This window comes from Girardinichthys multiradiatus, chromosome 14, assembly GCF_021462225.1.
Source record: "Girardinichthys multiradiatus isolate DD_20200921_A chromosome 14, DD_fGirMul_XY1, whole genome shotgun sequence".
Lineage (NCBI taxonomy): Eukaryota > Metazoa > Chordata > Actinopteri > Cyprinodontiformes > Goodeidae > Girardinichthys > Girardinichthys multiradiatus.
The window spans coordinates 39,584,929-39,599,248 of record NC_061807.1 but is presented as its reverse complement, the minus strand read 5'-3'; the positions used below and the strand labels follow the sequence as shown (position 1 = coordinate 39,599,248).

At 39.3% G+C, this 14,320-nt stretch overlaps 1 protein-coding gene and 1 long non-coding RNA gene across 10 annotated transcripts in view; one reads left to right on the top strand and one right to left on the bottom strand.

Moving 5' to 3' along the window:
* The window catches only part of LOC124880400, a 74,370-nt gene extending 66,788 nt beyond the window's left edge, over positions 1-7,582 (bottom strand). The window contains exons 1-2 of the long non-coding RNA XR_007041325.1: positions 6,540-7,582; positions 1,289-1,469 (exon numbers count right to left, since the gene is read on the bottom strand). This is a non-coding gene — a long non-coding RNA (uncharacterized LOC124880400). The remainder of the gene's footprint in view (positions 1-1,288; positions 1,470-6,539) is intronic.
* nrxn2b (neurexin 2b) overlaps positions 1-12,506 on the top strand; it is a 960,343-nt gene extending 947,837 nt beyond the window's left edge. For 8 of the 9 annotated variants that reach the window (XM_047385485.1, XM_047385484.1, XM_047385482.1 and 5 more), the window contains one exon: positions 9,606-12,506. In XM_047385485.1, coding sequence (XP_047241441.1) covers positions 9,606-10,489 — 884 coding nt within the window. In that variant the 3' untranslated portion in view covers positions 10,490-12,506. The remainder of the gene's footprint in view (positions 1-9,605) is intronic. The other variant, XM_047385487.1, reaches the window with a different exon arrangement.
* The last annotated feature ends 1,814 nt before the right edge of the window (positions 12,507-14,320 follow it).

The window sequence follows — 14,320 nt, the reverse complement described above, 5'->3', positions numbered from 1 at the left end:
CTTAATCTGCTACTGTAGCCTTGTATTGCATGAATATGTACAATTTAGTGTTAAAATTCCTAGAATTAGCTATAACAGGGGTCCATCCTGACTAGCTTATAGCTTTCAATGGCATTTTTGTTTCATTTTTGAACAAAAACACTGCAATACGAAATCTGTATTGTAAATTTAACTATTACTGATAATCACACCATAGACCATCACTTCAAACTATTCAGTCAGTCAGTCATTTTCTACCGCTTATTCCATAGTGGGTCACGGGGGAGCTGGTGCCTATCTCCAGCAGTCTATGGGCAAGAGGCAGGGTACACCCTGGACAAGTCGCCAGTCCATTGCAGGGCAACACACAAACAACCATGCACACACTCATTCACACACCTAAGGGCAATTTTTAGAGTGACCAATTAACCTAACTGGCATGTCTTTGGACTGTGGGAGGAAGCCAGAGTACCCGGTGAGAACCCACGCATGCACGGGGAGAACATGCAAACTCCATGCAGAAAGACCCCTGGCCGGGAATCGAACCCAGGACCTTCTTGCTGCAAGGCAACGGTGCTACCAACTGCGCCACCGTGCAGCCTTAAAACTCAAACTATTCATTTAAGTTGAAATAAAAAGCAGAGGGTACAAAATACCGCTCCAAATACAAACTACAACACAGAAAGTGTACAATGCTAGCTCAAAATAACTGATGAGAAACACAAACATAATTTAACATATGACAAGAAACAAATGGTTGGCATTTGAAAAGTAACCCTTAAATCGTATCTTCTAAAGTGCTTCAGTGCATTCCAATTTCACTTTTTTAAATAAGAAACACATCCACTTCTTTTTATATATAAACAATTCAAACCAGTAAAAGGCCATAGACTTCATTTTAAGAGACATTTGCTAAAGAAAAAGTTAGAAAATAGAGAAGACGGCAGGATTGTGATGACTGCTTTTTAACATCGCTGTGCTTTTCTTGGAGTAACTGGGAATAAGGATTATGGCTATGTTGTGCTGTAAATAGCAAGAGATTACAGAGCATATCAGTGTGCTTGTGTGAAGAGAAACTGATCTGAAGCTGTGTTCAGGAACTGGAGAGCAGCACTCTCCTGCGGTTTTCTCTGTAGGTGGTTGGTACCGAAATAGAGGTACGGTTCCCCTCTTATTGAAAGCAGAAACGAGAGTATTTCAGCGCATTCTATGCCCAGCCTTAATCTCCTGTGGGGAAATGCAACTCTCTTTGCCCACCCACAAACACATACACACTTACACACACAGAGATAGTGGCAGACATGCTCACCTCTCCAGACAGGCACTTGCCTCTCTCACTCTGTGGGTGTAAAGTTTTCTCTCCGCTGACTCTCCCGAGAAATAAACACACTTGCTTGCACATATGCACACGTGCTCCATATCGCACCTCCCAGATGCTGAAACGGTTCCAACGTAGCGAGCCAACCAGGTTGGATAAGCCTCTGTGAAAGCTGTGGACAAGGAGAGAGGAATCAACATTGTCCACAACACATGTCCCCCACCATCCCTCCATCACTGCTTCACAAACACAGGCTTGCAGCCTTTCACAGATAGGACCAACACCCAGTGTTTTTCAATTATATGTGAAAAGGAGCTGGGAATTATTGACCTTTAGGAAGGATAAAAAATGTGCAGTGCAGCAGTAGAGTTTCTATTAAACTGTGCCTAATAGGACAGCGGGACTTCATGGGGATCAATACAAATACTTTTTGCTTCCATGGACCTCTATGTGCTTTACAGATGGGTTTACCTGCAGCTGTATTAAAGTATTAAAGTTCAGTACCTAGCAAACATATTCATTCTCTTTGGTTTTTTTTTTTTGTTTGTTTTTTTTTACATTTTGTCATGTTACAACCACAAACTTTAATGTATTTTATTGAAAATTTATTTGGTACTGACAAAAATACAGATACATTTGAAAAAAAAAAACTAATTTGCAAACCATGTCTAATTATGTGCTGCTTTGTATTGGTCCATTACATACAAATCCCTATAGGGTGTTTGAAATGCTATATCACCTAACAACCTCTCTGGAATATAGTATGGATTGGCTTGACAATGCCAGCTGACAATCCCTTGACTACTGGAGTGAGCAAGATTTGACATAGGCTTGGCGAGAGCATTCAAGTAGACAAGAGCCATACCATGAAGCACCTTGTAGGCTAACTTGTAACTTGGACTAGTAACTTGAATCGGATGCAGGTGGCTGAATGTAGCCTGTTGAGCTCAACGAAGAGAGGGGTTATGTGTGCTCTTTTAGGCTGATTGAAGACCAGACCCTGGACAATCTGCAAAGGTTTCACAACACAGGTTTTTAGACTATTTAGGAGGGCGTCGCAGTAGTCAAGGCCGGAGATCACCATAGACAGCACCAGGAGCTGGGTGCTGGGTTAGGTATGCCCTGATTAAATGGAAAGGAGTTTGCTGAGATGCTTGCCTGATGAGGAGTGGGGGAGTGAATCACAGAAACCAAAGAGACCTTGCGAGAGGGAGAAAGGGAACGGGATGCAAAATTGGGAGAGCAAGTAGGGAGGAATTTCCTTGAACAAATTCTGCTTTCCCCTCTGGGCTAATTAAACTTTGACTGTAAGCGAGAATTTACTACATCACCCAATTAGAGTGTTGGTTTGAATCTGCCCTTGGTGGTAATGAGCCTATGTCATAGGCTTAAATATACTCAGGAATGGGAAGAATCCTGTTACAAAGCTGGATTCATAACAGAGAGTGACAAAGTGAACATGGACACAGAAGAATATTTTCTAAAACTATACAAACATGAGATATCATTTATTGCAGCAGACATTTAGAAAATGTCTATTTATCCAACAAGTTTTGCTCATAAAGCCTCCATGCCATCTCCATATTTCACTACATGACCTCACTTGGCTTTTTTCTCGCCAACCTCAAGCTACTTATCAGTCCTAGGATGTAGGCGCTATATCAGTCCGACAAGATCAGAGCCTTGAGGAGCTCCTCAATAACTCATCAGATGACACACTATAGAGGCAAATGCTCTTTTTAGGTCAAGGAGTGAGTGTGCGAGATAAGGTGATAAATGAGGGCTGACCCAGCGCTCAGCCCTCAAGTCCAGTGTGATCCTGCTCAATAAGTTTGGGTATCACTTATTTGTCAGTGTGATACTTCATTGATCTCCTATGGCAAGTAAAACGCCGGTTTAATGTCCAGGTTCCCCAGCTATGATGTTTGGGAATGTACATCAGCAAGCATCATACCCTAATTATCTCTAAAGAGCAGGGTTCAGAAATGTTCCTCCTTCACAGACCTGGGATGTCGAATCCAAACCTCTGACACAACTTCACTTGGTGTTCGAGTCATAATTTAGCCACAAGAAAGAGCTTCAGCAATCAGTGAAAAAATATAATACTCAAAGCCCACAGAAAGATTTCAGATCCTTTTGAAGCTTTCCCGGTTCACTATGTTTAAAACAGATTTTTGCACAATGAAAAAAACAGAAACATTTGTTATTCTCCAACTATAATGGAAAAAATATAATCCAACTCAGCAATTTAGAACTTTAACTTAGTACCCAGCTAAAGAACCTGTGTCAGTAATAAGTTATTTTTTAACTGATTCTATCTTCCATCTGAAGACAACCATAACAAACCCGTTATTAATTTTTAATTCTAGCTGGAGAGCTTTGCTGCTCATAGCTGCTCCGGGTGTCATAGTCAGTTGCCGCTGGACAAACTAGGCCTCTGTGTGCCTTTTGAGAGGAATCTCCTTGTCCTACCATCCTCAAAAAACTTTACTAAGACTAAACCACTTTTCATATTGTTTCCCCTCCCCTACATATCAAGTGTCCCTTTACCTTGTAGTGTGAAGTCACAAGCAGCACTGGTTAAAGTGTTTTCAGTGAGGGGTGATCTCTAACACTTCAGTGATTTTGAAAAACAGGAATTTGTTCTACAAGTTTAAATTTATTGTGCATTTCCGCTAATATACACAAGGTCAAAATTAAACATATAGGCTCAAATTGGTTTCTTGCCCAAAGCGGGATTTGATCTATACATTTTCAGTACAACTGAGGTTAAAACTATTCCACACGTTTAGGGTTATCCTGCTTATCTATTCCAAAACACTTTTGATGCATATTCTGGATAATGTTTCTGTTGAAACACCCAGCTCTGTTTAATTTTCAAGCATCTGACACAATCTGGCTGCCCTCAAAGAAAAATAAAGTGGTTAGGATATACTGAAGTAACATAGGAGCCTATATGTGTAGTTCTCACGCTGTGTGCATCTGAGTAATTTACAATGAATTCAAATTTGTGTGCCCAGTTCTTGTTTTAATACTCAATACACTTTTATTGGTTGATGACCATCCCCTCCTGAGAAAAAGAGTTGTAAAAATGTTCTTATTAAAATTATACAAAGTGAAAAATAACATCCATTTTAAGACAAATCTTTTAAAAACAAAAATCTTTTCTGATCTGTATTCAGCCATGTCTGTGTACATTTTCTATGTTTAAACACAAAACATGCAGGAAACGATCCTAAGTCTAATTTAAACTATAATTAAATCCAAATATGAAGCCACATCTGTAAAAGGAGAATTGCTTCTTTTTTTTTTTTGCATATCTGCTTTCCCATCAGGAAGTCGTTTCACTCCCACTTCAAACTATGAGGAATTATGTTTCCCTTCTTTCCCTACGACTGTCTAAAGCTCCTAATCTACTCATTTTTTTTAGTTTTAAATTTCTTTAATTTTTCAAAAGTGAATTAGCTTTGTAGTTTCTTGCTTTAAGAATCGATTTTGACAAAATGTTTCAGAAAATGTGACTTAAGGGAGGCATTAAAGAAATGTTCATGTTTTATAAGACAGAAAAATAGGCCAGAGACAAGCTCAATTCAAAGCCAAGATAGTGATGAAATGGTAAATTGGGATATCTTCAAATCAGGCTGAGATTCCCCCTGTTTGTCTGACATGTTTTTCACTGTGAAAACAATTCCAACCAGATTTATAGAGGCAATCCAAAGGCTCAAATGCTATAGGGGTTGGGGGATGAATTTCATCCTAGCAAATATGTAACTCCCTGAAAAACACTATATAAAGTCAGAGCATTATCTCTGTTTTTTCCTAAATAAATCCCTTTTTTGGAGAGCGACAGCAGCAAATGCACCATTTGCAAACAGCTTATGGAACTCTAATGTTGCACAGGCGATATGACCATAATTGCTCCTATTGTATTATGAGTCCACAGCAAGCAGCATATCATGCTTGGACATGCTGCTGGATTTTCCATCTGCAGTCTAATCATAGCTGAGTTAAGAATGTTCAAACCCCAAAAAGCCTTTTTGGTCCAAATATTTCAAATGCATGCGAGCATGGTGACTTAATCGGCAGCATAAATGTTTTCAGGAGACTGACATTAATGTCTATCTAGGCTGGTCTCATTTGGTGTAAATAAAAAGAATAGGTAAGTCACGCTGGGTGTGCAGTGGAGGGGCATGTGAGTACAGATGAAGACGTTTCATCATGCAACCAAAATGTGGGTTCAGAAGCTCAAATTAGAGTTAAACTCAGTAAATCAGGCAAAATATCTGAGTCTCTCTCTGGTTTTAGGCCTAAATGACAGAAACAACCGGTGTGGAAACTTAATCTGTATTTTCAGCACAGTTGGCATCAGAAATGCTGTCAGGAAACTCTGTTGACATGCATTCCTATTCCTATAAATAGTTTGTTCTCACATTCCCAGTCACTATGAAACAGTTACCCTGGTCCACTTCTCAGCATGGTTCTTGGCAGCTCTCAGTGGGAGCATCATATATCAAACTCAGGTCAACTCTCGCCTACCCATGAGGGTCAGCAGGATAATTAGAGATGCATACGGGGACCAAAAGACGCAGAGCTGATAAAAGTTGTTGATTAGACCAAAATACAGTTTCATCAGGATCAAGGCGAACAACAGGAAATGAAAAGATGGCTGACTTAATAACTGTCTGGCCCACTTTGTGGATGAGGGGTGAGATTCATTATTTTTCCAGTAGCCCATGCCTGTCAGTCATACAGGCTGATGCCACAAGGCCCTAAGGCTTTGACTTCACTGCAGACTGACGTTCAGCAGAGCAGTGTGATGGATTTGATGGAACAAGGACTTACTTTTAAGACATCTACAATATCAAGATTTCGTAGGTATCTGAAAAATAACTATGCTGTGTTTTTTTGTTTTTTTTGTTTGTTTTTTTTTTGGTTCGTATGAGCCAGGAATAAGCTAAGAAACAACATCTCAGATAGTGAGAGTATTACAATGCTGGTAAAGACTCACAAGGTCATCCACCTGCTATGTTAGCCTCACTCACTGAAAGTAGGACACAGAGAGTGGAAGTATCTGCTCATCATGGCTGGGCTGAATGCAGCTGTAGCAAGTTTGAAGTTGCACTTGCAGCACATCTGCCATACATGGCAGCGTAAAGATAGCTGAGCTAGTATCTCATCACACTCCGCCACACATGTGCCCTATATAGCTTAGGTCCTCAAGTCTTTTTTTTTTTTTTCTTACTTTGTAAGCTTACAGTAAAAAAAAAAACCTTTCGGGAAGTCCACCAGAATGTAAGTCTTCTCTGTTCCTGAAGCATGCCACCACGCTCTGCTGTCCTGCAGTTGTCACAGTGTAATACATCCCTCAGACACAGAAAGTGGAAGGAGATAACTGTAATATTGCCATGGAAACTAGACTTTACAGCAATGGCAGTAAAGGAAGAACTCAGAAACTTCTAAGTTCTTTCCCTTTACAGCTCTCATGTTTTTCTCATGAGTATTTTTCTGAAATGTAATGTTAGATGATGCTATGTTTTGGTAATCATGGTAACTCAAATGCGTTACTCCTCTTACATTGTTTGCTAAACTTTGACTTTAATGTTCTGGTTGCATTATTTAAACTGGTATGGGAGTATGTTGATAAGGGCCACAGAGGATTTCCTACATTCCCAGAACCTTCCTTTACTCATGTCCCCTTCAACTGTGAACTGCCGTTTCCAAATCCTCACCCATGGAGTTACACTTATTTACCTCATCAATCAAAGAGCCTGAGCCATGATTTTATGCTGTCAATGTTGGCATTATCTTTGGTCATGTTTTACTCTTACCTTCCCTTTTCTCTCCCAAAGATGTGATGTAATTTATTCCCGTCTGCCATGTTTTATAACTGTGTTGTGCACTGTGACCCTTACGTATTTGCCACACTGACCAGAAAAAGACCTGTATTCATTTTCTGCTTTGTACTTTTACACTCCCCGATATGTTTAACAATTATTCTGTCACTGAAGAGTTCACATTGGATGTTTAGAAGTGTGTCCTTTTCATTTTGCACCCAGTAATCTTTCTTTTGGTGCTTATTTTACTGTGGGAACATGACAGATGAATAAGATGAGCTGAACAATTTTGGGCTCAATAAGAACATTTTCTAACTGCTAGTGATTGTTTTAGAGTAATGTCACTGTTCCATGTTTTGTTCTGATGTTTTACTGGGAGGAGGGCCTGAAGGATTCGATTTGTGTAGAAAAATATATTAACCCACCTGACAAGTTTTTATATCTCTTGAACTCATTGAACACATTTCAACCACAAACTTGAAGGTATTTCATTGGAATTATATATCTATATATATATATATATATATATATATATATATATATATATATATAGATATATATATATATATATATAGATATATATAGATATATATATATAGATATATAGATACTTAAAATACAAATCTGAAAGGTGTGGTGTGCAATTGTATTCAGCCTTTTTACTGTTGTACCTCGAAAAAAAATGTGCAACAAATCTGCTTAAATTCTGCTTACTTTTGTGTAGTGTAATCGTATATAACTTTAGCTTTTCAGTGAAGTCCTCAGAAGTTTGTTTTTTTACAGAACATTGTCAAATGAATAGCATCATGAAGACTGAGCTAAAGTAATAAATGAACTATTTGTGTTATGAATCTGGCTGAATTAAGACTGACAATAGTTGGAGGCAATGGGTTAATACAGGGTTAGGTTATAGAACAACATCCCATGCTTTAATCATCTCATGGAGCATTGTCTAATTTGTCATCTTAAAAAAAATGGAGAGTATGGCACATCTTGACATGGTACAAACCATATTTACACACTAAACACACCATCCCTACGTTGACAAATGGTGGTGGCAGCCTCAGATTGTTCTTCAGCATGGACAAGGAAGCTGGTCAAAGTGGATGGGAAGATGGATGGAAGTAAACGCAGGGCAATCCTGTTAGATGCCGAAGAGAACCTGTTAGACCCTGTTAGTTCACCTTCCAGGCAGACAGTGACCCTTAACATAAAACCAGAGCTACAATGGATAGGTTTAGATCAAAACATATTCATGTGTCAAAATGGACCAGTCAAAGTCCAGACCTAACTAAAACTCTGAGGCAAGATTTGAAAGTAGATGTTCATATACACTTTACATCCAATCTGACAGAGCTTTAGCTATTTTGCGAAAATGAATGGGCAGCCATTTCAGTTTCTACATGTGCAAAGCTGGCAGAGACGTAGCCTGAAAGACTGTTATTGCAGCTAAAGGTGGTTCCACATAGTATCGACTCAGTAGGGCTGAATACAAATCAATGCAAAACCTTTTGGATTTTTATTTAAAAATAAGAAAGATGTGCAGAATTATCTTGCACTTCACAATTATACGCTACTTTGTGTTAGTCTATAATATAAAATCCCATTAAAATAGATTCAAGTTTGTTGTTGCAATGTAAAAATGTGAAAAAGTTCAAAGTAGATGAATACTTCAGCAAGGCACTAAATATTTAAATCTCTGCAACTTAGGTTGTAGTGAGTTTTGAAAGTTAAGGGTAAAAAGGAGATTTCTGCAGTGCCTCTTTTTATTAATGAGCCATAGAAACCACCATGCCAAGAGGGGTGGGAGAAATTGAGGAAGAATTTTCATAAAATAATATTTGGGACAAGAAAAGGTAGAGGTCAGTAACTAATTCAAGAATATATGCCTTTGCATTGTAATTCATTTTCACACAAGAAAGAAGTAAAGGGGGGAAGTTGTTTATCACTATCCGAGAACAATCTTACACAGCTTTCTTTTTGTAATTTTTTTTTTCATGCAAAAATCATGCGGCCAATTTGTTGATGTAAGTGACCTGAATCTCGTGGTTTGCTATCTTACTTAACCACTCACAGCAGAAACACCTGAGTGCTAGAGTAGGTAAGATTAGAAAGTTAGAAATTTAGGACAGGATTTTTAGTTCAATAAATGTTAAATTTATTAGTGTTGTTTGTAGATTACTGATGTATTTTGTTAGTGACATAACACATAAGTCTGTCCAGAATAGAGAGGCAGATCAGGATAGAGTACTTTCTTGTATTTTGTACAACACACTGCAGTTCAGATGTAGCCAGTAGTGTCTTTTTAAATAGACAAGAATAGACAGAGATAACTAACTTCATGTTAAAATGTATTGATTTAATGCTGGTTTTCCTGTTTTCATTTAAACTGTTATTTTTCATTTGAAATTAAGGTGGCTACTCTAAGGTGGTCTCTAACACTCTGTTCCTTCGTTTTCTGTTTCTTGTCCTAGGAGGTGAATTAGTGTTACCCATTATAACAGTGGATTCCCTAGACCCCCCCTCTATTGCCACCCGCTACCCAGTAATTCCCCCGCCTCCCACCACCTATCGCCCTTTCCTCACTCTGCTTGAAACCACCAAAGAGTCTGTCCCCATGCCCAATGCCCGCCCCCCCTGCCCCTTGGACCAAGAAGAGTGCGAGGAGACCATAGAGGTTTCGGGTTCAGGGGAGATGACAGAGACTGATGACGAGGACTATTACAAAAACTCCCCTCTGGTCACTGATAGGACTGTCCTCCCTCCTCCCCCGGCAGTCGAGGGCGGGGTCCAGAATCCCCGAGACCGCCACTTCTCTCGCTACCCTATCTCCCACCGCCCACCACTTTCCTCCACCCCCACTGCCAACCCCGACCAGCTTGGCCCTCGTGTCAAACCGGCTTCTGGCGGCAGCAGCAGTAGCAACAATATCCCTGCTGGCAAAATGAACACCCGGGACCAAGTGCTGCTGCCGCCGGCCCACCCCTCATCAGATCCGGGCCACCACAGAATCCCAGGAATAACCTACCCCCCAAATTTCCCCCATGTTCCCACTCCAGATCCCACATCTCCAGAGAGAGGCCTCCCTGGTGCTGTAGAGGTGCAGCAGTCCAGCAGCACCACAGGAATGGTGGTTGGCATTGTAGCAGCAGCAGCACTCTGCATCCTCATCCTGCTCTACGCCATGTACAAGTACCGCAACCGAGATGAGGGCTCCTATCAGGTGGACCAGAGCCGCAACTACATCAGCAACTCAGCCACACAGAGCAACGGCGCTTTGGTGAAGGAAAAACAGCCAACTACTGCCAAGACGGTCACCAAGAACAAGAAGAACAAAGACAAGGAGTACTACGTGTGAGGAAGCACTGCCATCACACGCAAAAACAGACAGCAGGTGCACTTAGAGAAGGAAAGAGACAAGAGAAAAAAGAGATAGAGGGAGAGGAGGCAGTTCCAAGAGAGCAGCAAACACACAGCGGCGTATTCAGTTAAAATTCAGGATTGTCAATTCAGGTAATAGCGAAACACAGCAGAAAAAATAGTACAGAAGCAGCGCTGTTCTATTCACACCTTTGGGTGTTTCTTTAAATGTTAACTCTGGTGTGGATTAAAAAATATCCTGCTACACCTACTTTTATATCTTTATAGATACAGTGCCAACAACCACAGAGGCAATGGTGAAACAGTAAATCAGTAATTTCTGGGTTAGCATTTTAAAGGTAATTAAAAGTCTTAAGTACTGTAAACAAGCATCACCAAAAGTATTTGCCGTTACTTTATTTTGAGCCACGTGGTAAGATAAGACTAGAACTAATGTATCTGCAAACACTAAAACAGAACATGAATTACCAACCTGCCAGCATTGTCATAATAATTATTTGCTGCCATCTTACAGTAATACTTCAGCTGTTCTACATATGGGAGTCAATAAACATCTCTGATCTCTCACATATGGATGGATCTCTCTCTCTCTCTCTCTGATTGGCTAGTGCTCTTTGTTTCTCTTCTTGTCTAGGGTGCCTAGCAGATGATGCAATGCGAACTCTGCCATGTTTCAAGCATGTAGTATTCATTTACGAAAAAGAGATAAACAGTTTTTCTTTCTGTGGCGTTTTAAAAAAACAAAAAAAATATGATGATTGATGATCATACCGTTAAACGTAGCAACTATGTGAGATGCCATCAAGCGCCAACCTAACGGATGCTAACTTGTACGTTTAGCCACCAAAAACGTAAGGCCAAAGCCACTTGGCCCATCTTTGTTCCAGCAGATATATGTTGTGTGTTTCGGGACGCCAAGGCGCCCTCAAGTGGGCCAGCAAAGAAACTGTCATGTTCTTACAGTTACTAATCACAGAAAAAAACTCCAGCAAACCAGAAGAACTCGGTTCTATATAACTATAAATATATGTATAGACGATGCAGAAACTTATGGACCTAAAGCGTGAGCAAGTCTATAAGTAAGTTTGCTGACAGAGCACAAGGAAGATGGACTTTGGCATTTTTTGACAACAACCAACTCCCTAATCTTGACAACCCTGTTCCTCCCATGAACAGTATGGCTGATAAAATGCCTCATGGCAAGATTCAGCTGCTATCTTTTATTTTTTCCTCATTTCAAAATAAATGAGAGACATTTTAGGATAATTCTGATTTCATATTTGTGGGTTCCAATGTGTGGAGAAATCACAACGGAAAAAAAGAGACCACTTTTTGCCCTTCTCTTGCCTGACTGGACTGGTGGCAGCCAAAGGGCAAAACTAACTTTGTGGGAGGAGTATCCACAAGAATGGCTAGTCCCTGGAAGATGTACAACTGAACTTTAGTATTCCAATTTTCAACTCTATAAAAAAGTAAACTGAACCATGAAAAGAAAATTCCTGAAACAAGTTTGTGAAATGTCTAAATATTTGACTCTCATCCCATTACTGAGACAGACATGTGTTTTCCCTGTTATCACCCCTGTTTGGAGAAAAAATGACAATGGTTCTGGGATTCTGAAATTTCTTTGTATTTTCTTTTGGCAACTAAGCAAATGTTATTTGGGTTATATAGCATTCCTGATTTTCAGGGGGAAATAAGATCATATCTTATTCTGTTTCTGTCATTCTTCATCTTTTTTTCCTTTCCTTTTTGTGTTCTGCATCTTTTCCTTCTACAACAGATTGTCCATCTGTCAATCTTTTTTTATTTGACAGGTTCCATCAATTTGTCCCTGTCATGTTTGTCTGGTTATTCTCCTCCTTCTCCATTCCAAACATACGCCTCCCAGTATCTACCTGTTCTTTCTAAATGTTATTGTAAAGTGTTCCAGTGAGATAACTCTAAATATGTGTACATTAACAGAGGGAATACACTTGGTTATATACTTCTTACTTTGTGTCATGTGTTCTTTATACTATCTTCTAATCCTAATTTCTGCTGGAGTTTAAACTAGTGATGTCTTAATCTGATCAAGATTTAGGCTTGGAGTCCTGGTCATGGCATACTGCAATGGTTGGAATCCCTGAAAAAACTCAGACTTTTTACTGTCTGTGATTACATTAGCCACACTGAGCCACCAAACTGCATTTTGCATGCCTATATTTTAACAATCAGAGCAGGTTTTGCAAATCTGCTTTATATTTTATACTTATTTAGCTGACATAATCTTAGAATCAATTTATTTTTTGCAGTTCACAGTCAGCTGAAGGGGCTTTCTATCTGTCTGTGTGATATGACCTACTCCCAGATGCCCACAGAGAGGTCTTCAGAGCTTAAAATATGTATTGAGCCGAATAATCAATGAGTCATATAAAACAAAAGAGAAAACATGTCAATGTTAGTGTACCACTAAAGCACACTGTGCAACATGACACCAGCAGGAGCAAAACCTGACTTTATTGAAGAACAATACAGCTTTCTTCACTGAGTTAATTAGTTAATTAGGCGGACCTACCGAAACTCTGGTTGGAACAAAATACCCATAGCTGTTTAAAAAAGGGTTCAGAGAGATTTGTTTATGGTATGTTATAGAAATGAAATGTAGTTTTCTTTCACTGCGCTTTAAAGCTTCTAAGTGTTCATGCCTATACCTGGTATTAATTTAATAGATTTTACTGACGTATCAGGCTTCAAATTAGTAATGACCAATTCCTATTCTTAAATAACTGTGGTCAGTATCAGGCACAAAAAAACCTGATCAGGACATCCCTAATCCAAACTGGTTTACAATCAGCTAAACATTTGACAACTATTCTGCTCTCAAGAAAAAAAAAACAACACGAGGGACTTTTGATAAAACATCGACAGCTAACAAATCGACAGGAAAACTTAACCTCTTTCATAGAATAGGCATGGGTTGGTTACCAGTATCAAGGTATACCAAGGTTTGAACGTTACAGTTTGAAAACTTCTCAGATTTTCCATCATTCCGTTCCAGCGGTTTAAAATCCTTTCAGTGAGACACCAGCGAAAGTGCCGTAGTGACCTAAGCTTTTTCCAGTTCTATGACAAAGTAATGCAGCACTGCCCCTCCTCCATGTGTATACACTGCCTGTCAGCTGGATGAAAGAAGGCTTATTTTCTCAATTATACGAATGACCATTTTTATGGTGGTTTTTATACTTGCTTACTCTAGAAACAGCAGAACAGCAATAGCCTATAATATTACTAAAACTATTAGCTGTTTATTCAAGCTTTTGCTCAAGTCTATACAAAAACATAAACATATGGTATTAATAACAAAACTTCAATTCACAAGGTTACAATATTTTGAACAGCAGAAATAATCATTTTTCTTTTTTTGAATTAAAGCAGATGTTCTATGTTTTTATTTGATGTTTTTATGTTAACAACTGTGCTGCAGCGAAGCTGTGGTATTTTTATTCAAAGTTATCATAGGGTGAGAAAGTGATGCTGGCCAATGTCTTAATAGGTAGCACTGCTGTGGGGAACTCTTTGCTGACATGCATGGATCCCTTTGTTCTGTAAGAGGAAAGGCTCACTGTTGATCAAGAAAGTTTTTCAAATTTATCTTACAATGAAATATTTCTATCCTGGTGGGAGAGCTTTCTTCTAGGAGGGCAGCACAGCCATCCAAAGGGTAAGAAGGGTCCTCGGAGGCTTTGATGAGTGATGTTAATTATATATGTTCTTCAGATCGCACCATAGTTAACAACACCCCTTTCAGAAATGAAGGACCATCTTT